General features: G+C 45.8%; 1 protein-coding gene across 1 annotated transcript in view; it reads right to left on the bottom strand.

Moving 5' to 3' along the window:
• The window catches only part of LOC137538117 (embryonic protein UVS.2-like), a 33,186-nt gene that overhangs the window by 8,692 nt on the left and 1,080 nt on the right, over positions 1 to 23,414 (bottom strand). The window contains exons 2-8 of the mRNA XM_068260129.1: positions 20,208 to 20,330; positions 17,736 to 17,853; positions 11,769 to 11,947; positions 10,143 to 10,224; positions 4,456 to 4,580; positions 3,163 to 3,278; positions 1,468 to 1,693 (exon numbers count right to left, since the gene is read on the bottom strand). Of these exons, the coding sequence (XP_068116230.1) occupies positions 1,468 to 1,693; positions 3,163 to 3,278; positions 4,456 to 4,580; positions 10,143 to 10,224; positions 11,769 to 11,947; positions 17,736 to 17,833 (826 nt within the window). The 5' untranslated portion in view covers positions 17,834 to 17,853; positions 20,208 to 20,330. The remainder of the gene's footprint in view (positions 1 to 1,467; positions 1,694 to 3,162; positions 3,279 to 4,455; positions 4,581 to 10,142; positions 10,225 to 11,768; positions 11,948 to 17,735; positions 17,854 to 20,207; positions 20,331 to 23,414) is intronic.

A 23,414-nucleotide genomic window follows, 5' to 3' on the forward strand; every position in this document is an offset into this window, starting at 1 on the left:
AAGATGTTAAGAAAAACAAAAGTTTGCTTTCCTAAAACAGAAAGAATTTGCGATAATTCAGGTTGGAGTGAGCTTGAGATGTCTCCCAGGCACCACTGCTGAATATATGCAAATTAACTTAACATCTTAGTAAGGGGGCTTTTAGGACCATTGTAGTCCCTTACACACCCCAATGAGTTCTGGGTCACCATGAGCTTGCTGGTTAATCTGTTTTATAAAACGTTATTATAAATTTCAATTTTTAAACAGGGAAGATTAACGTTTTTAAAATTGCCGATTTTATACACATTGTTTAATGATTTATAACTTTATAAAACATTATTTTTAAACGAAATATAACACATTTTTTTTAAACGTTATTCATGATTATCTTTTAAAACCCTGCGCCCTTTTTTAACGTACGCCATATACCCCTGGCTACATATACTAGGCAACTATACCTCTGGCTACATATACTGGGGGCTACTATACTCATGGCTACTTATACTGGGGACACCTATAGACCTGGCTACCTGGGGGTACCTATTTTGGGGGAACTGCTGTCAGATTATCTGCATTTTTGTGGAACCGTTGTTATGTATTTTTTGGAACAGCTGCCAAATTATGTGTATGTTAGGGGAACGGCTGCTGCCAAATTACGTGTATTTTAGGGAACTGCTGCCAGATTGTGTATGTTTGGGGGACCACTACTGCCAGATTATATGTCCTTTGGGTGTTACGTGTATTTTGGGTGATCCACTACCAGGTTTCACGTATTTTGGGGAACTGCTTCCAAATTATGTGTATGTTGGTGGAACTGCTGTTGCCACATTGTCTATTTTGGGGGAACCACTTCCATATTATTTGTATTTTGGAGGAACTTCTACCAGATTATGTGTCTTTTTGGTGAAATGCTGTCAGATTACATCTATTTTTGGGGGATACACTACGGCAGAGCTCAAACTTCCTTGGCAGACCTTTTACATCACTGCTAAGGTCATGTATATTTGGCCCCACCCATGACCACGCCCACGGGTTGCTTGACCACGCCCGTTTTTGGCGCAGCGCAGGAATTCTCCGAGTGAGTCCACTCGCTTCTTTTCCCAGGACTAGACCCCTGACTATAGTAATACATTTCTGTATGTAAATAAAGAAAACAGCCTGCCAGTGCTGATCAGCCGCTGGCAGGCTGCTCGATGTCCCCCGCTGTGTTTACAGAAGGGAGTTCATGCGAGCTTCCATCTAATCTCGCTCCTCACGAGATGCCACCATATGGCGGCACTGAGAAACAACAGAGCCACTCCGCAGCCGCCAATCAGCGTTAGGCAGTCGCAGAGTGGTTACAGTCTGCTTCACATCAACAGCACAACAGCAAAACCAATGTAACCAGCAAGAGGAAACCCAGTGTCACCTACATTGCATGTTTATAACGTGTTACTGTATGTATACAGTATATATATATATATATATATATATATATTAACCTACCATTAGTATAGGAAGCCTGGAATCCAGCCCCGGACACAGCCCTGTCGCTGACAAACTCGAATAACATGACATTGCTGGATGACATCAGAGGATAGGGCAGAGACCTGCCACAAGCTCTGTCCAGAATTACGGGGGAGGACGTGGTGAGCCCATCGTACACCCGCAGATAGTCTGAGCTGCAGTTAGCAGAACTTGCTATGTCAAAAGCTTGGAACGTCACTAAAATCTGCAATGGAGGAAATAATACATGTTAGCTCAAAACCGCTACAAGGAAAAGCTGGCAGAAAGGGCAACTATCTTGAAAAATAAAAAAATGTAAAATACATACTGTACCTATAAACATTTCATTTCTGCTAGAGTAAAATGCACTATAAACTACATTTTTCCTATGTTGCTGCCACTTACAGTAGGTGGTATAAAGCTGACAAATCTGACAGATTTTGGACTAGTCCATCTCATCGTGGGAGATTTTCAGTATCCCCTTTATTCTTTGCAAAAGCACTTCCTGGAAAGGATCTATATAAAGATGTCAGTCAGCTTCCCTACTCGTTTGCAGGGAGTGCTTTTGTAAATAAATAATTGAGAATTCCCCATGAGGAGATGGGTTAGTCCAAAACCTGACACATCTGTCAGGTTTTCACTACCTACTGTTAGTGACAGCGACATAGGAAAAAAGTAATGTTTTTAGGACATTTTACTCAAAGAGAAATGTACATTTTATATGTATGTATGGAAATTTTTATCATAGTCGTCCTTTAAAGGGTAACCAAAGAAAAACATAGAAAGCAGATCAACATACTGAGTAACAACATCACTGTACCAGCTGTACCCAAAACTGAACATATAAATCAGGCTTTTTAAATATTAGAAACAGTAATATGCAGGGCCGGATTTAGGCCAAGGCTGAAAGGGGGGGGGGGGGGGAGGGATTATTGGAGTCACCTGGCTACTATACTGGAGGGAAAGGGAGGAGGGATTGTCTTGCTATCAATACTAGAGGGAAGTGGGGAGGGGTCATCTGGCTACCTATTCTGGATGGAAGGGGGGAGGAGTCATCTGGCTACCTATACTGGAGGGAAGGGGGAGGAGTCATCTGGCTACCTATACTGGAGGGAAGGGGGGAGGAGTCATCTGGCTACCTATACTGGAGGGAAGGGGGGGGGGGTAATCTCACTACCTATACCGAAGGGGGCGACTAGTGACAGTGGCCTTGGGCGGTAAAGAGTACTAATCCGGCCCTGATAACATGAGGAACAGAATATTTATTTATGGGCTAAATGTGATTGTCAAACTCCAGTGCAGCTTTTATCCTCTACCCTCCGGTGGTGGGCGGAGCATTCAGCTGTGGCTGACCATGTGACTCTCAAAGCAGGAAGAACAAATGTTAGTAAATTGTGTTTACCGGGATCTTTGGATTACAATAGGCAGAACATGTCCCGTATGTGAGGATACAGACTTGCAGTTTACAGGAAGGTCTTAAACCACAACCTGCTCACAGGAAACTACTCAGACATTAGTGGCCCTAAGGCTGCATGGCTAGGTGCACAGCTACAAGAAGGCACAGCTGCAAAATGGATGATATTAATTAAATCAACAGCATACAGATCGTTTTCTTAATAAATACTGTTGAGCCACCTGTTGCTGCCCCAGTCCTCTGCCTGTGGGACACAATGAAGCTGTTATTATTGCACTCACCCTGTCCGCAGGTATCCGGATCAGATAGAGGCAGTTGGAGTTGCTGGGGTATGGAGAGGGGTAGTTTGTAGAATTGATGGTGCCATTGTTGCCCGTTAACAATGATCTGCAGAGATCTGAAATAGAAAACATTTCATATATATTTAGATAGAAAAGAAATAAAATCCTAGTGTTCTTATAGCACTGTAGTACCTATTCTCTATGACATACATTCAGTTCTGCCCAAATCACTGTCATTTAGGATCGAGTGGGAAAAGTTGAAATCTCTTTGAGGATTTTATTGTTTTCTGTGTTCCTGATGGGGAGGGGTTTTCTGCTAAAATGAGTGTGTCCCCCAACCTCCCCAACCTCAGTACTACATCCTCCTGCACAATCCTACTACCTCTGCCATCTTGACAACATGGCCACATGGGCAGGCATACAGCAGATGAATCTTAATGTTGATAAATGTAAAGTCATGTACTTTGGATGTACAAATGGTATAAAATAAATGGCATACAGCTGGGAACATCAGACTTGGAGAAGGACTTAGGAATACTGGTTGATAACAAGTTAGGTAATCGTATGCTATGCCAAGCAGCAATAGCTACAGCAAAAAAAAAATTTGTAATGCATAAAATAGGAAATAAAATCTTGAGATGCTAGTATAATACTCCTTCTGTAAATCACTTGTGAGGGATGGAAGAGCTCAATTATCAAGAAAGGTTGAATAATCAGGGCTTATTTAGCTTGAAAAAAAAGGTAACTAAGATGTGACTTGAGTAACATGTATAACTACATCAGAGGGCAATACAAAAGCTTGGCAGGTGAGTTTTTTTCCCTAGGGTTGTACGACGGACAAGGGGACATGGTTTGCGGGTGAAGGTAAAAAGTTTTGCCATCTATTTAGAATGGGGCTCTTTACATACAATAAGAGTGTTTAAAATCTGGAATATCCTGTTATGGAAAGCTCTGCATGTAAACAGGGCTTGAATGCTTTCCTTGCATTGCGGCTGTGTTGATCCAGGGATTTTATCTGACTGCCATCTGGAAACAGGAAGGCATTTTTCCCTTTTTAAGCTAATTGGCTCAGGCCTTGTAAGGTTTTTGTTTTTTTTACCTTCCCCTGGATCAACTGGGATAAGTGTGAGTTCAGGACAGTGATTTTTTGGGGGGTTGAACTTGAAGGACGGTCGGCTTTTTTCAACCAACCAAACTATGTACCGATACTGCTATAAACTGCTTAGTTTGATTTGAAGCTCCGCCTTTTAGTGACATTAGTGATAGAAATGTCTGTTTATATTGGGCACTTACTGCACTTGTAGAATGTGTTCAATTTAGTGATATCCATTGGGCTGATTCCGATCCACTGTCCTACGGTCACATTCGGATTTGGTATGGGGAGGATGGTCGGAGCTCTGTTTTTGCTGTATGCAAATCTGTTGAAAAAAAGTGTGAACATTAAAGAGGAACTCCAGCCTAAACAAACATACTGTCATTAAGTTACATTAGTTATGTTAATTTAAATAGATAGGTAATATATTCTCTTACCCACCCTGTTTTAAAAGAACAGGCAAATGTTTGCTTTCATGAGGGCAGCCATCTTTTTGGTTGAAAGGAGGTGACAGGGAGCAGGGTTGCTTGTAAACTACGCCAGCGCGAATCTACGCATCGTAGTACGCAACTACGCGTTGTAGTTCGTAAGCGAAGTTTAAGAACTACACTTACGCATTTCCGCGTAGTCGTAGTCCCGCTATGCGTAGCTTCGCCCGCTACGCGTAGTTGACGTATGTATTGCGAAGTTAACTACGCGTGCGGTAACTGCATTGATATGGGTCATTGCGCATGCGCAGAAATTTTATCGCCCTTTGTACGCATACAATTTCGCATTGGATGTTGGAATGTATGCTTAAATTAGTTTGTGTATGCGCATAGTTAGCAGATTATTGCGGAAATTTTTCCGCATAAGGGCATAAGCGGTCGCATCAACTACGCTACACAATACGTGAAGCTTGCGTATTTTAATGCGTAGTCTACGGTATGCCAACGTAGCGAAGTGGCTGATTTCGGAGCCGTAGATTGCGAAGCGTATTTGCGTAAAAATACGCGTAGTTCCAGCGTAGCGAAGTTGGCTGCCTACGACCATCCCTGACAGGGAGCATGAGACACAGCTCCAACTGTCCTGTGTCCTGAGCACCTCTCCCAGTTGCTAGGCAATGTGAATAACAACATAGGAAATCCCATCATGCTCTGCACAGCATCATGGAAAAAAAAGCCCAGGCTTTTTTTCTTTGATGGGTGGAGCTTAGCTAAAAATTCAGCTAAAAATGATGCTTTGGTAAGAAAAACAAAGTTCTGATGCTGTGAAACTGTTAAAGAAACACCAGGCCTTTTCAGTGCTGCTGAGTAGATTTTTAGTCCGGAGGTTCACTTTAATAGGAATATCTGGACTTTTATATAGAAAAGTCTCTCAATGTCAACTATCGTTTCAGACTATTTTCTGCATGTTTATCGATGGAAGAGGAGACAACACAGCCACTGGCCATGACCCAAGCTCAGCCAAAGATACAACTTGGTATAATTATGATTGACCAATCTCTGACCAATTTTACCACCTCCATGTAGTATGCGGGTTTACCGACACAATCTGCACATAGGATTCATAATCTGTTGGCCCGCATACTACATAGAGGTGGTAAAATTGGTCAGAGATTGGCCAATCATAATTGAAAGTGTGTACCAGGCTTTCGAATACAGCTACCAACATTTGTAGGTACTTCAGACCTGCTAGCCACAGAACTTGAGGTAATAGAGATATGGAGGCTGATCTGCTTCATTTTAAACCATGCATATTGCCTGGCAGTCCTCATAATCCTGTCTCTAACACATTTAGCCACAGCCCCTGAACAAGCATACAGGTGTTTCTCACTGAAGTGTGCATGGATTAGCTGCATACTTGTTTCTGGTGTTATTCAGACAGTACTGCAGCCAAAGAGATCGGCAGGGCTGCCAGGCAACTGGTACTGTTTAACAGGAAATAAAAATGGCATCCTCCATATCCTTCTTACTTTAGGTTCCTTTGACCATTTAAGCCTCCTAGACGTAGCAGCTACATCCAGGAGGCCATGTGCGCTCCTGCACGCTCCTGCAGCCAATCGCACGCATGCACGCGCGCTCCTGGTCCGCGGATCATTAGCCCAGGAATCAATCAATCGGCCATGGTGCCTGATGATTGATTCCTCTCCCCTGCTGAAAAAGCGACGGCTTCGCTCGGAAGCCTCGCTTTTTCTGTCTCTTGCGTCCCCTACGTCCCTCTAAGGGTACATGTTACGCCATGTAAACAAACTCATGGCTGCCATCTTGTGGCCAAAAAATAAAACTACATCTAAATGCAAAAAAAAAATCAACACATATACACCTAAAAATTACTATTTACATCCCACCCTCCCCAAAATACCCAAATAAAATGTTTAAAAAAAAACAAAAAAAAAAAAAACACACATACAAAAAACACGTAAATATTTACCTAAGGGTCTAAACTTCATAAATATCAATTTAAAGATGAAATATTTCTATTTTTTTGTAATTATAAGCTTGTAAATAGTAATGGATCCAAAACGGTAAAAAATGCACCTTTATTTCCAAATAAAATATTATCGCCATATATTGTGATAGGGACATAATTTAAATGGTGTAATAACCGGGACAAATGGGCAAATACAATACATGAGTTTTAATTATGGAGGCATGTATTATTTTAAAACTATAATGGCTGTAAACTGAGAAATAATGAATTTTTTCAGTTTTTTTTTCTTATTCTTCCTGTTAAAATGCATTTACAGTAAAGTGGCTGTTAGCAAAATGTACCCCCCAAAGAGAGCCTAATTGAAGGCGGAAAAAACAAGATATAGATCAGTTCATTGTGATAAGTAGTGATAAAGTTATAGGCTAATGAATGGGAGGTGAACATTGCTCGGATGCATAAAGTGAAAACGACTGAAGGCTGAAGTAAATAATTGTAACTTTAAAGTAAATCTCCAGGTAAGCTACCAGGTTATAAAGAGTAGTTGCCTACATGGGATGTGTTGGTCGTCACTCATCATGGGCATGGTCGCGGCTTCCCTGGTTCTGTTTACTTGGCAAGTAAAGATGAATCGGCGATGTTACTGACTGAGCATGCACTGTGCTTATGTCGCAGACCCCGCCTACATGTTTATACATCAAGCTAATGGGGAAGGTTCATGTGCAGCAGAGTGCTTGTTCATGTTGACACCTCGAGTAATAGAGATAGGAGGATCCCGGGACCACACTGACCATCCGCACATCCCAGACACCCCGAGCAATGGAGTCAGGGGGGATCCCGGGACCACACTGACCATCCGCACATCCCAGACACCCCGAGTAATGGAGTCAGGGGGATCCCGGGACCACACTGATCATCCGCACATCCCAGACACCCCGAGTAATAGAGATAGGAGGATCCCGGGACCACACTGACCATCTACATATCCCAGACACCCCGAGTAATGGAGTCAGGAGGTTCCCGGGACCACACTGACCATCCGCACATCCCAGACACCCCGAGTAATGGAGTCAGGGGGATCCCGGGACCACACTGACCATCCGCACATCCCAGACACCCCGAGTAATGGAGTCAGGGGGATCCCGGGACCACACTGACCATCCGCACATCCCAGACACCCCGAGTAATGGAGTCAGGGAGGATCCCGGGACCACACTGACCATCCGCACATCCCAGACACCCCGAGTAATGGAGTCAGGGGGATCCCGGGACCACACTGACCATCCGCACACCACAGACACCCCGAGTAATGGAGTCAGGGGGATCCCGGGACCACACTGACCATCCGCACAATCCAGACACCCCGAGTAATGGAGTCAGGGCGATCCCGGGACACCCTGACCATCAGCACATCCCAGACACCCCGAGTAATGGAGTCAGGGGGATCCCGGGACACCCTGACCATCAGCACATCCCAGACACCCCAAGTAATGGAGTCAGGGGGATCCCGGGACACCCTGACCATCAGCACATCCCAGACACCCCGAGTAATGGAGTCCGGGGGTTACAGGGACCACACTGACCATCAGCACATCCCAGACACCCCGAGTAATGGAGTCAGGGGGATCCAGGAACCACACTGACCATCCGCACATCTTAGACACCACAAGTAATGGAGTCAGGGGGATCCTGGGTCCACACTGACCATCCGCATATTCCAGACACCCCGAGTAATCGAGTCAGGGGGATCCCGGGACCACACTAACCATCCGCACATCCCAGACACCCCAAGTAATGGAGTCAGGGGGATCCAGGAACCACACTGACCATCCGCACATCTCAGACACCCCAAGTAATGGTGTCAGGGGGATCCTGGGACCAGACTGACCATCCGCACACCCCAGACACCCCGAGCAATGGAGTCAGGAGGATCCGGGGATCACACTGACCATCCGCACATCCCAGACACCCCGAGTAATGGAGTCCGGGGGATCCCGGGACCACACTGACCATCTGCACATCCCAGACACCCCGAGTAATAGAGATAGGAGGATCCCGGGACCACACTGACCATCCGCACACCCCAGACACCCCGAGTAATGGAGTCAGGGGATCCCGGGACCACACTGACTATGCACATCCCAGACACCCCGAGTAATGGAGTCAGGAGGATCCTGGGACCACACTGACCATCCGCACATCCCAGGCACCCTGAGTAATGGAGTCAGGGGGATCCCGGGACCACACTGACCATCCGCACATCCCAGACACCCCGAGTAATGGAGTCAGGGGGATCCCGGGACCACACTGACCATCTGCACATCCCAGACACCCCGAGTAATGGAGTCAGGAGGATCCCAGGACCACACTGACCATCCGCACATCCCAGACACCCCGAATAATGGAGTCAGGAGGATCCTGGGACCACACTGACCATCCGCACATCCCAGGCACCCTGAGTAATGGAGTCAGGGGGATCCCGGGACACCCTGACCATCCGCACACCCCAGACACCCTGAGTAATGGAGTCAGGAGGATCCGGGGATCACACTGACCATCCGCACATCCCAGACATCCCGAGTATTGGAGTCAGGGGGATCCCGGGACCATACTGACCATCTGCACATCCTAGACACCCCGAGTAATGGAGATAGGGGGGATCCCAGGACCACAGTGACCATCCACACATACCAGACACCCCGAGTAATGGAGTCAGGAGGATCCCGGGATCACACTGACCATCCGCACATCCCAGACACCCCGAGTAATGGAGTCAGGAGGATCCCGGGACCACACTGACCATCCGCACATCCCAGACACCCCGAGTAATGGAGTCAGGGGGATCCCGGGACCACACTGACCATCCGCACATCCCAGACACCCCGAGTAATGGAGTCAGGGGGATCCCGGGACCACACTGACCATCCGCACATCCCAGACAACCGAGTAATGGAGTCAGGTGGATCCAGGAACCACATTGACCATCGCCACATCCCCCGGAATAAAAAAGGACCTTATCTCGACCATTGCGTTCCTACCAATCCGATCTGCAAATGGAATGTAATTTTCCAATGGCAAGTGCACCATAATTCTGGCTTATCAATCCTATCTCGAACTATGTCTGACATGGGCCTTTTCCAGCACAGGTCCATTGTTGTACAAAAATAACTGCCGCTAGAGGGCGCTGTTACCGTATAAAATCGGGCAAAGCATCAGCTGCTTTAGATCAAAATCACTCAATATTGCATTAATCACTTCACACGTGCTGTGTGAATAAGGTGTATTGTGCATGGATCGCTGTAGGTGAGCAATTGCGTATTGCCGGGGGAAAACTCGACTCCAGGATTTGTGTTGATTGCTAGGAGCAGAAACCTCCGCTGACGTGAAGCACCTGTGAGCATCAGGGCACTCGTCAGGGGAAGCAGATGGTATATTGAGATCTCTGCCCATGTATGAACTACGGATCTGCCAATCTTACCTGTCAAAGTGCATCACTGAGTTGTAATCGTAGCTGAGGATGGGAATGTTGTCATTGATAATATCAAACTGGGATTGTTGCTCTAAAACACAGAAAAATGCACACATAAGGGTCAGAGTGTACCTGAAGTGACATAAAAATAAAGAGATACTTACCCCAGTAGTGGGACAATTCAATGTGGGGGTGTCCCTGATTCCTCCCACAGCCCATCATTTGAGCCCTGGGCTTGTGGAATATATTTCTCGTGGATCCCAGCATGTACAAGCGTATCCAAGCCGGGAGTGCACAGGTAAGGTCGGCACATGCTCAGTAGAAGGAATTGGCTCATGCACAGATTTTTTTTCTCTTTGCAGGAGTGTTTCGCTCTACCGGGCATGCGCCTCCTTACTCACGCCTGCACAGCCGGGATGTGCTTGTCCATAGCCAGGTGCCAGGCCAGTAGTGATAAGCACGAATTTCAAGTTATCATTATTTTGCAATGTAATTCGCAAGTACGATGCAAAATTGTATTGCGAAAATTCAGGAAAAATCATCATTTAGTTTATAAACGTAATCCGAAACCATCATTTTTCAATTTCCTATGCCGAGTATCCCCCGGCGTATGTACACCAGTTGGGCTCTGTCGTTCCGGGTTACCGACCTGCACTGTAAAGTTTCACAGGGGGAGGGGGGGCACAAAGAGGTAAGCTACTCAGCGGGGGGGGGGGGGGGGGTTGTTTACTAGGACACCGCAGTGCAAGTCGGTAACCGGGAGCAGCAGAGCCCAACTGATGTACATATACTGGGGGTTACTCAGGGGGACCACAACGAGGGATGCTACAACGTCTGTTCTGGCAGGCGGGGGTTTACAATTCACCAATAGCACTTGCCTGGGGACAGCACAGACAGTGATCAGAGTGGCACCACCGCTCTGCATGTGTAGCTGTGGTTTTTATGCTGTGGAGGAGGGTACGGGATGGGGAAACTCTGCTTGTGACTCGGGTATAAGCCGAGACCCCCACTTCTGGGCCACTTTTTTGGTCCCAAAAACTCGGCTTATACTCGAGTATATATATGGTATTTCAGAATTATCTCAGCGAAGTTCGCAGACAGAAAACTGTCATGGCCAGCCACCATGGCCCTGACATCACACTGTGGGAGGAGTTTCTCTACAATATCAGCCATACAGACATCCCTGATAACCTATTCAAGGAAAGGTAAAGATTTATGGTGGGAAAGGGGGTATCAGCTACGGATTGGGATGGAGTTCAATCCTGGCTTACAGTTTCTCTTTAAGTGTAACTGGATTAGCCGCATTCTTGTTTCAGGCATGTGATTCAGACACTACTGATGCATAACAGATCAGCAGGGCTGCCAGGCAACTGGTATTGCTTAATAGGAAATAAATATGGCAGCCTCAATATCACTCTCTCTTCAGTCATCCTTTAAAGACATTACCATTGACACAGTACACTTGGGTTTAACCCTGGCTGGAGCCAGTTAGCCATTCAGTAAGGAATGTTTGGGCAAGGCAGAGTGGCCTATTGATCGCACCATTAGTGGTTGCAGATCTTTCTAAAGCACTTTAGGCCTGAGAGGAGAAAAGCGCTCTACAAATATTACCATTATTATTATGAAGCGCATTACCTGGTGCGATGTTGTCATACAGGATGTCCACATGCTCTTCCCGGTCTTTCCTCTGTACCTCGTGGATGAACCCGAGGGCATGGAGGGCCTCATGCTGGAAGACGTACTGAGTCATGCAGTATATCCTGTCTACACCGACCACCTGAGCGCCCCCTACCTTCCCAATATAGGACCAGCATCTGCAGGGAACAGACCACAGAAACATAGTGTGAAGAACAGCGATAAAGCGCTTCCTCAGAGGCAGATCTGGACACTGACTCTTTGCCCAGATAAGGTAACTTTTTGATAACACTCAAAATCGAATATTTGACCCAATGCATTAAACACAGTAAAAAATGAAAATAAAAACACTGTAACACTGCTCTGACGTCATGGCAGTGCATATTTACACCTCACTGAAGCTATCTGAGATCATTGCTGGCTGCAGGAGAAATTATCAGATTGACTTCTAATTAAGTAATTAGTGAGCACATAAAGGAGATAAAGGTATCTTCTCCCGTCCCTCCATCACAAAAAAATGTTAAAGGACACCCGAGGTGACATGTGACATGAGATAAACATGTGTATGTACAGTGCCTAGCACACAAATACCTAGGCTGGGTTCCTTTTTTTCTTTCTCTGCCTGAAAGAGTTAGACATCAGGTATGCAAGTGACAGTTTCTGTCTGAGTCAGGACTGGGTCAGACTACAGTGTGACCCTCAGTGATAAGAAATGACAGCTATAAAACACTTTCCTGTCAGTAAATGACTTCTGAGACCAGGAGAGAGGGAAAAGGGGTCAATAATTCACAGATTTGAGCTCTTGCATACTTCAATGAAGGTGTCATTGAGCAGAGACAATGAAACCGTAAAAATTTAAAAAAACTAGATTTAAATATACAATAAAACTGTGGGTATCTAAAAAAGTCATTTTTTTTAGGAGAAGGAGGATAGATACAATTGTTTATCTCATCACTTTATTTTCACCTCAGATGTCCTTTAACTACTTCACCACTGAGGGGTTTTACCCCTTGAGCACCAGAGCAATTTTCACCTTTCAGCGCTCCTTCCATTCATTCGTCTATAACTTTATCATTACTTATCGCAATGAAATGAACTATATCTTGTTTTTTTCGCCACCAATTAGGCTTTCTTTAGGTGGGACATTATGCCAAGAATTATTTTTTTCTAAATGTGTTTTAATGGGAAAATAGGAATACATGTGGGAAAAAATTATTATTTTTCAGTTTTCGGCCATTATAGTTTTTAAATAATGCATGCTACTGTAATTAAAACCCATGAAATGTATTTGCCAATTTGTCCCGGTTATAAAACCGTTTAAATTATGTCCCTATCACAATGTTTGGCACCAATATTGTATTTGGAAATAAAGGTGCGTTTTTTTTCAGTTTTGCATCCATCCCTGATTACAAGCCCGTAGTTTTATAAAGCAACAGTGTTATACCCTCTTGACATAAATATTTAAAAAGTTCAGTCCCTAAGGTAACTATTTATGTTTGTTTTTTTATTGTATTTTTTTTTTTTTTAATTACAAAAAAAAAAAATTGGGGAGTGTGGGAGGTAATGAGTTAATTTATTGTGTAAAACTAATGTATTTGTATATGTAAAATGCTTTAGGGTGTAGTTTTACTATTTGGCCACAAGATGGGCACAGTCATTTTCTGTTCATGCGACCTGTAAGCGTCTGGAAGGACGCTTACAGGAAGCACTATGAGGCTGGGAAAATCACAATGATCGCGCTGTTTCTCATAGAAGCAGCAGATCATTGCGGGGGCTTAGATCAACGAACGGGAATGGATTTTCCCGTTCATTGATCTCCGGGCGAGCTGGCGGCGGCGTGCACGAGCGGCGGGAGCGTGCGCACGAGTGGCAGGAGCGAGGACAGCGGCTGGAGCGCGGTAAGTACGGATTTCTCCGTCCCTTGGTTTTTTAAGGGTGGAAAAAGGGATGGAGAAATCCGTACCGCGGGGGGTAAAGTGGTTAAAATACTTGTGTGCATACTTATAAGTACATCCCTTTAGTATTTATTTACCCTGATTTATGTATAAGACGACCCCCCAACTTTTCCAGTTAAAATATAGAGTTTGGGATATACTCGCCATATAAGACTACCCCTCTTCCAACGCACACCAAATAAATAAATAAATAACATCATATACTGGTGCTATGTATGAACAGATACTGGTGCTGTACTGTATGTGGTACCCAGTACATAACAGTATACAGGCGATTGACTGGTTAAATTGGTCACCTCTCCCTAAGTGGATTGGTCAGCTCTCCCTGTTTATCAGAGCGGTATGGAAGAATAGATTGTGCTATGCTCATAAAACACGCCTATCTCACCCTTCTGACCCCGCCCTTGTATCCTATTTACCTCCTTCTCTGCCTCTCAGATCTCGCACATGTGCACCTGCGCCGCTTCACTACAGTCCTCAGCAGGGAGATCTGAGAGGCGGTAACAGGATAGGATCTCACACATGTGTGCCTGCGCCGCTTCACTACAGTCCTCAGCAGCGGGATCTAAGAGGCGGTAACAGGATAGGATCTCGCACATGTGCGCCTGCACCGCTTCACTACAGTCCTCAGCAGCGAGATCTGAGAGGCGGTAACAGGATAGGATCTCACACATGTGCGCCTGCACCGCTTCACTACAGTCCTCAGCAGCGAGATCTGAGAGGTGGTAACAGGATAGGATCTCACACATGTGCGCCTGCAGCGCTTCACTACAGTCCTCAGCAGCGAGATCTGAGAGACGGTAACAGGATAGGATCTCACACATGTGTGCCTGCGCCGCTACACTACAGTCCTCAGCAGCGAGATCTGAGAGGCGGTAACAGGATAGGATCTCACACATGTGCGCCTGCACCGCTTCACTACAGTCCTCAGCAGCGAGATCTGAGAGGCAGTAACAGGATAGGATCTCACACATGTGCACCTGCACAGCTTCACTACAGTCCTCAGCAGCGAGATCTGAGAGGCGGTAACAGGATAGGATCTCACACATGTGCGCCTGCGCCGTTTCACTACAGTCCTCAGCAGCGAGATCTGAGAGGCGGTAACAGGATAGGATCTCACACATGTGTGCCTGCGCCGCTTCACTACAGTCCTCAGCAGCGAGATCTGAGAGGCGGTAACAGGATAGGGTCTCACACATGTGCGCCTGCACCGCTTCACTACAGTCCTCAGCAGCGAGATCTGAGAGGCGGTAACAGGATAGGATCTCACACATGTGCGCCTGCACCGCTTCACTACAGTCCTCAGCAGCGAGATCTGAGAGGTGGTAACAGGATAGGATCTCACACATGTGCGCCTGCAGCGCTTCACTACAGTCCTCAGCAGCGAGATCTGAGAGACGGTAACAGGATAGGATCTCACACATGTGTGCCTGCGCCGCTACACTACAGTCCTCAGCAGCGAGATCTGAGAGGCGGTAACAGGATAGGATCTCACACATGTGCGCCTGTGCCGCTACACTACAGTCCTCAGCAGGGAGATCTGAGAGACGGTAACAGGATAGGATCTCACACATGTGCACCTGCGCCGCTTCACTACAGTCCTCAGCAGCGAGGTCTGAGAGGCGGTAACAGGATAGGGCGTATCACTCATGTGTGCCTGCACCGCTTCACTACAGTCCTCAGCAGCGAGATCTGAGAGGTGGTAACAGGATAGGATCTCACACATGTGCGCCTGCGCCGCTTCACTACAGTCCTCAGCAGCGAGATCTGAGAGGAGGTAACAGGATAGGATCTCACACATGTGCGCCTGCACCGCTTCACTACAGTCCTCAGCAGCGAGATCTGAGAGACGGTAACAGGATAGGATCTCACACATGTGCGCCTGCACCGCTTCACTACAGTCCTCAGCAGCGAGATCTGTGAGGCAGTAACAGGATAGGATCTCACACATGTGCACCTGCACAGCTTCACTACAGTCCTCAGCAGCGAGATCTGAGAGGCGGTAACAGGATAGGATCTCACACATGTGCGCCTGCGCCGTTTCACTACAGTCCTCAGCAGCGAGATCTGAGAGGCGGTAACAGGATAGGATCTCACACATGTGTGCCTGCGCCGCTTCACTACAGTCCTCAGCAGCGAGATCTGAGAGGCGGTAACAGGATAGGGTCTCACACATGTGCGCCTGCACCGCTTCACTACAGTCCTCAGCAGCGAGATCTGAGAGGCGGTAACAGGATAGGATCTCACACATGTGCGCCTGCACCGCTTCACTACAGTCCTCAGCAGCGAGATCTGAGAGACGGTAACAGGATAGGATCTCACACATGTGCGCCTGCGCCGCTTCACTACAGTCCTCAGCAGGGAGATCTGAGAGACGGTAACAGGATAGGATCTCACACATGTGCGCCTGCGCCGCTACACTACAGTCCTCAGCAGGGAGATCTGAGAGGAGGTAACAGGATAGGATCCCACACATGTGCGCCTGCGCCGCTACACTACAGTCCTCAGCAGGGAGATCTGAGAGGCGGTAACAGGATAGGATCTCACACATGTGCGCCTGCGCCGCTTCACTACAGTCCTCAGCAGCGAGGTCTGAGAGGCGGTAACAGGATGGGGGGTATCACCTGGCATCAATGACACCCGGCGTATAAGACGACCCCCGACTTTTCAGAAGATTTTAAAGGGCTAAAAAGTAGTCTTATATGCCAGAATATGGGGTAATTGTATTTGAAGAGCTAACCAGAACTTTCCCAGAGTCCCTGATTCTTATTTTAGGTTTAAGCACTGAAATCTCAGTTTGAAGTCTCAGCCTTATGTAACCTCACATTTACGGCACTGCTGCTTAATTGCTCCCACACAGAGCAATGAAGACCTATTGACCAGCTACACAAACGTTTTATGGCTTCTAATTAGTTTTCAGGAGAACTGCTGCTGCTGCAGTCTGACCGCACATTTAAAGCACAGTTTTTTTAACACTTGCAATGACAAAAATAAAAATGAGCGCAGGAAAGTTCTAAGGAGGACCGATACTAAATATTTACACGTTTATCTCATTACGCCACATCTCTGCAGATCCCCTCTAAAGGTGGCCACTCACAATTCAATGTTTTGTTTTCGTGGATTTGACCAGAATAATCTGATCCACCAGCCTCTTATCATCAATAAAAAAAAATTAAATAAAATATTCCATTTATCTGATTTTTCCGACACATCCGATCAGATTTTTATTGAAAAAAACAACAGAAAAATTAATCATTTTTCTCAATTGGAATTCAATTTCAATTACCTATACTATCTATCAATCACTTTTATTTAAAAAAAAAAAACTGGGCCAATCATCCTATTTGATTGTACTGTGTATGGCCTTCACCCATCTCTGAGCACATCACAAGAGCAACTCCCATCATCCACATTCACAGCCAGGGCCGGATTTGTACTCTTTACGCCGAAGTCCGCTGTTGCCAGCCGCCCCCTCCAGTATAGGTAGCCAGATGACTCCTCCCCCTTTCCCTCCAGTATAGGTAGCCAGATGACCCCTCCCCCTTTCCCTCCAGTATAGGTAGCCAGATGACTCCTCCCCCTTTCCCTCCAGTATAGGTAGCCAGATGACTCCCTTAATCCCTCCTCCTCCCCCCCCCCCTTTCAGTATAGGTAGCCAGCTCACCTTCACACCACAGCAGCCATCAGTGTCACTCATTTCTCCGCTCGTCTCCAGTGCAGAAGCTTCCTCTTCCTTTCCGTCTCCAATGCTGCCCAAGTCCGTAGCCGCCGGCCACAATGCCAAAGTGCACAGAGAGCAAGGTGGCTGCTGCACAGGCGGCTAGCAGCAGAGTACCACGGTCAGGCACTAGCCTGATCTCCCTGCATTGCAGCATTTGCAAGCTTGTAAATGCTGCACCAGTTTAGCCTGTTGCTTTGGTGCCCCTACTCCTGTGGTGCCCTAGGCCATGGCCTAGGCGGCCTTGGCCTAAATTCGGCCCTGTTCACAGCTAAGTCACCATGAAGGACGTACCCGCCTTTCCCTTGGTAGTTGATGTAATCGGTCTCTGTGGTCCGTGGTATGAAGTGAACGCAGGTCAGTGTAGTGATCTCCTGCAGCCACTGAGACATCAACTCCTGTTGTCTGGTGTCTGTCGGAAGGAAGAGGACATGTCAATGCAATAAACGATGACTTAGCTGAGTCTTCAGAAGACTTTGCATACTTCGTATCTCCTGCCAATTTATTGCAGTTGAGTTCGAGATGGCCAATAAGAGTTTGGGGATTCCGGCTTGCAGGCATTTGGTGAAAATTAAGTGAGTGGGGGGTGCCTCCTAAATGAGCTTAAAAACCAAATTCTTGGTAAATAGAGGAGGTAGTGGTGGACTTACCTCCTCCAAGTAGACACACAACGACTGTAGTAAAGACAGTCAATGTATTTTATTTATGAACTCCAAATATGCAACGCGTTTCGCAGGTTTGATCCCGCTTTATCAGGCAATAACAACGGAGCAATAGCATATGTGGTCAGTAGAAGAGCCAGGCACCTCTGTGTTACTTTTGATTTGTTATTTTTTTTATTTTAGAGATTTTATTTTATGGGGGGCACCTACTCCCACCCAATTATGCCCTTACCCTGGCCTGAAGGGTGACCGTACCAAATAGGTGGCTTGTGGTGCCCATTTGGTCACATTTTGTGGAGAGCGACCACCGAGTTCCTAGGATCATCTATCTGGAATCCACTGACGGGGGCATCACCACGGTTGCCGCTGTGGCAATTCAGGCTGGGTGAGTATATTTTTATAAAGAATATTAAATGTATTCCCATATACTGGAAATGGGCCAATGAAATTCAATTCCTGCTGACTTTAATTGGCCCTATTTCAAGCTGCATACAATTTGCAATACATCTGCATGCAAGCTGCATACAATTTGCAATACATCTGCATGCAAGCTGCATACAATTTGCAATACATCTGCATGCAAGCCTGGAATTCTCAGCATTTCATTGACTGGCTATGTTTACAAACAAGATTAAAGCACAGCTGAAGTGAGAGCGATATGGAGGCTGCCATATTTATTTCCTTTTAAACAATGCACATTGCCTGGCTGTCCTGCTGATCCTCTGCCTCTAATCCTTTTAGCTACAGCCCCTGAACAAGCATGCAGCAGATCAGGTGTTTCTGACTGAAGTATGACTGGATTAGCTGCATGCTTGTTTCTGGTGTGATTCAGACACTACTGCAGCGAAATAGATAAGCAGGGCTGCCAGGCAATCTGTATTGTTTAACAGGAAATAAATATGGCAGCCTCCATATACCTCTCACTTCAGTTGTCCTTTAAAGAGAACCAGAGATTAAAAAATAACATATTTATACATACCTGGGGCTTCCTCCAGCCCCATCAGACTGGATCGCTCCCACGCCGTCGCCCTCCACTGCCTCTGTCCGCTGGTACCGGGTCCCGTCATTTTGGCCAGTCGAGCCAGTCGACGCAAGCGCAGTGCGCTCCCTTTCTACTGCGCAGGCGCATGCGTACAGAGCCGAACGGAGCCCCTGTCCATCTGGAAGACTGGTCGCGTCCGGCGGAAGTGACGGGACCCGGTACCGGCGATAGAGGCAGCGGAGGACGGCGGCGAGGGAGCGATCCAGGCTTATGGGGCTAGAGGAAGCCCCAGGTATGTATGACCTCTTTTTTACATTTTCAATATTCGTCTTTGTTCCCTCTGGTCTCTGGTTCCCTTTAAAGTCTAGGCTGGGTGACTTCTCATCTGGTGTTATCACCATCAGTAGCCACTAGAGGGACTTCTAGAACATCAAAGTATTTGGGAAAATGCGTTCACAATACGTGATAATTGTGCTTTCAATTTTCATATTGTTGCATAGAATTTTCGCAGATTTATTTAAAAACTGTTGAGCAGGCTGAAGGGTTATGAATGAGAAACTAGGGGAAAATGTGACAATTCTAAGCAAAATTATAACCTAACGTGAACATATACTCATAAATGTGCACTAACAATTAATGCGGACCCGAACTCTTGCCCAGCACACAATGAAAAGTCCTCATTCCACATATACTTACTGAAGAAATTCACTGCTCTGTGTTCTGTGCTTGATTGTGCTTATCAACTTGTCTAATTAAATCTTATCAGCAGCTGTGAATAGACAGCAGGAGAGCTCTGCCTAGACAGTAAACACTGAGGCTTAACCCTTTCAGTGCCTTCCGGCAAAAGTGAAACCAAATAAAATTTCACTTTTTTAGTATTTCCAGAAGTGTAATGAAGATTTTTTTCCATATACAGGTTATCATGTTGTGACTAATCTTTTCAAGCAGAGAGGAAGATGTAAGTGTGAAAATATCTTCACAATAAATTATAATGTTGCAATTTTGCAATGCAAATTTGAAATCCACAAAATTTGGTGCAAAATTTTAGCAGATTTGGAATTCAGCAATTGCGACTATCCCGACATGAAATAATAACCCATAATATGAGAAATGGGTACTTACTGAAATCTGAAGAGAATGTGTACGGTACGTTGACTACGCCATTAGATTTGGGCCACTGGCAGATTATGCAGTCTGGGCTTTCTGACAGACTGCGCACATCATACTGTGCAACGTTAGAGCTACCTGTATAGGTCGGAAATAAAATATTACTTTTGTAGAAAAACATTGCCCACAATTCACTAAGCTGATCTTTTGTCTTTAGTAATGTTTCTGAGCTGTTTCTAGTGTTATCGCCATGGTGACAAGGCATGTAGTATTCACTAAACAATTTACCTCAGACAAACCTAAGGTTAACTAGTTTGTCTCTAAGTTAAGAAGAGATCTCTAAAATAAGTTTTCGATCCCTACAATAATGACAGAATTCTAAAGTCAAAGACAGGATGTTAATTCGCAGAGAGGAATGCAAGTGTAAAGTGTGTGAGGAGTTATCACATGGCCTGAGCTGTCGTTAAGTCGAGTGTTACTACAGACTGCAATGTAAAGTGAAGCATTCTAAGCTGTCTACTTATAATATGCTTTATTATGTACAGGTTTATGCAGAAGGGGACTCTGTACAGAGAGAAATATACACAGCAGGCACCAGAGCAGAATCATCCACCAGGCAACCAAGGCAGGTAAATAGACACTTGCACTCAGCTAAACAGCAATGGCCCTTTAACAGATGCACTTTATTTTCAGAGCAGCTCCCAGTGCTAGGTGGTGCCAGGAACTAGGCAAAAAAAAAAAAAAACAAGAGGGAAGGGAGGGAGTGCTCCGATTGTGCATTAACTTCATAAAAATAAAACATGCTAAAAAAAATTGCCGTCTACATCACTATGCGTTTCGGCGCATAACCACGCCTTCTTCTGACCAGACGGCATTTCGCGCACCGCTCCCAGCGGTTAGACGTCTTCTTAAAAAGGAACTCCAGTGAAAATAATGTAATACAAAAAGTGCTTCTTTTTACAATAATTATGTATAAGTGATTTAGTCAGAGTTTGTCAATTGTAAAATCTTTTAAATCCCTGATTTACATTCTGACATTTATTACATGGTGACATTTTTACTGCTGGCAGGTGATGTAGCTGCTGCATGTTTTTTTGGCAGTTGGAAACAGCTGTAAACAGCTATTTCCCACAATGCAACTAGGTTCACAGACCGGAAACTGCCAAGAGTATGTACTCAAGAGTTTGTGGGAGGGGTTTCACCACAATATCAGCCATGCAGCGCCCCCTGATGGTCTGTTTGTGAAAAGGAATAGATTTCTCATGTAAAAGGGGGTATCAGCTACTGATTGGGATAAAGTTCAATTCTTGGTCAGAGTTTCTCTTTAAGTTGTTCCATCCACACTGCCAGCCCTGGCCAGGCTGCAGTACTGAGAGGAGACACGCTGGCGGTAGCTGAGATGCGCTATCATCATTTTCAAATTGTAAGTGCAATTTTTTACGCTTGTTTTATTGTTATAAAGTTAATGCACAATCGGAGTGCTCCCTCCCTTCCCTCTTGTTTCTTATAACCAAGGCAGGTGCATTGAGGCCTAGTGGGTAAGACAGGTAAGAAATTCCACTGACACTTGACCCTCCTAAAGGGGGAGACAGAGGCACCCAGGGTATCAAAGTACATTACAAATGATATGAATGTGTCATCATCAAGGTAAATCACCTCAAACTTTTTTCATTTTAGTTGCTTCTAACATAGTTTTGTCCTACCCTGGGCGCCTCTTTCTCCCCCTTGGTGTAACCCACCCTCCTTTGGGAGGGGTATTCTATTTGGCCTAACACCACCTTTGCAACTATCTTTTTGTACCAAGAGAGCGACCGCCTCCAGCCTGGCTGGTCACCGGAGTGAGTCGGGTTGGTGTAGCTCCACCGGCCTACAGTGGTTGGCTGCCCGTCTGCATCCTTCCTTTGTGAGTACATTTCATTGACGCTATAATACTTTCCTATTGTTATGACTTAGGCCCAGTGCACACCAAAACCACTAGCAGATCCACAAAACGCTACCGGTTTTGGGAGCTGATTTCAGAGCGATTCTAGGCATGTTTAGACAGGTTTTCTAAACATACCTAGCGGTTTTGGGTGCGTTTTTGTGTAGCAGATTACACATATTGTATATATATATATATATGTAGCAGATTACACATATTGTTACAGTAAAAGCTGTTACTGAACAGCTTCTGTAACAAAAACGCCTGGCAAACCGCTCTGAAGTAGCGTTTTTCAGAGCGGTTTGCGTTTTTCCTATACTTTACATTGAGGACGAAATGCTTCCGAAAACCGCAAATGTGCAGCAGGAGGCGCGTTTGCGGCTGGGCAAAAACCTCAAACCGCCGGTGTGCACCATCCCATTGCAATACATTAGCCAAGCGTTTTTCCAGGCGGATGCGGCCGGCGGATCGCTCCAAAAACCGCTCGGTGTGCACTAGGCCTTACTTCACCTTCCCATTGTCTGGCCCAGTGCACACTGAGCGGATCCGCCGGCCGCATCCGCTTGAAAATCCGCATGGCTAATGTATGTAATGCCTCTTGCTGCACGTTTGGGGTTTGCTTGAAACCTCAAACCGTCGGTGTGCACCAGCCCATAGAGATACATTAGCCACGCAGGTGCTGATGCGGATGCGGCCGGCGAATCACATACAAAATCCGCTTGGTGTGCACCCGGCAAATATCTGCTCTCTGCTCCCAAAACTGCTAGCGTTTTGACAATCTGCTAGCGGTTTCGGTGTGCACTGGGCCTCTCTGTGAGGGTTTTTTTGTTGTTTTTTTATTTTTTGTTCAACTTTTCCAGGGTGTTCCCTCTTTTTTGTTCATCAGAAGTTGCTCATTCGGATTCTGCGGAAATGCGATTTCCGCATTTCCGATGGGAAATACCATTTTCGCATCGGAATGCGGAAATCGGTAATACAAATGTGGTAGGTGGATTTCCGCCAACTTTAACATCGATTTTCTTAAAAACTATAAGGTGGTTTTGAAAACTTTTTTTTCATCTTGTTTACAAGATTCTGTTTAACAAACCCTGAAAAGTTGGTGTTTCTAGGACGTACGGGGGCTTTGCTATTAACCGCTAAAGTCAGCGGATTCTTACTGTAATGTAAAATGCAGAAAATCCGAATGATCCGATATACGGTAATTTTAAGCCAATCAGAAGACTCAGAATGAATAAACCAATCAGAGAACGGGGATTTAGGCGGAAATTTCCACATTCTCCGATTGGCTTATTCATTCGGAG

Source organism: Hyperolius riggenbachi, chromosome 11 (assembly GCF_040937935.1).
Source record: "Hyperolius riggenbachi isolate aHypRig1 chromosome 11, aHypRig1.pri, whole genome shotgun sequence".
NCBI classification, from domain to species: domain Eukaryota; kingdom Metazoa; phylum Chordata; class Amphibia; order Anura; family Hyperoliidae; genus Hyperolius; species Hyperolius riggenbachi.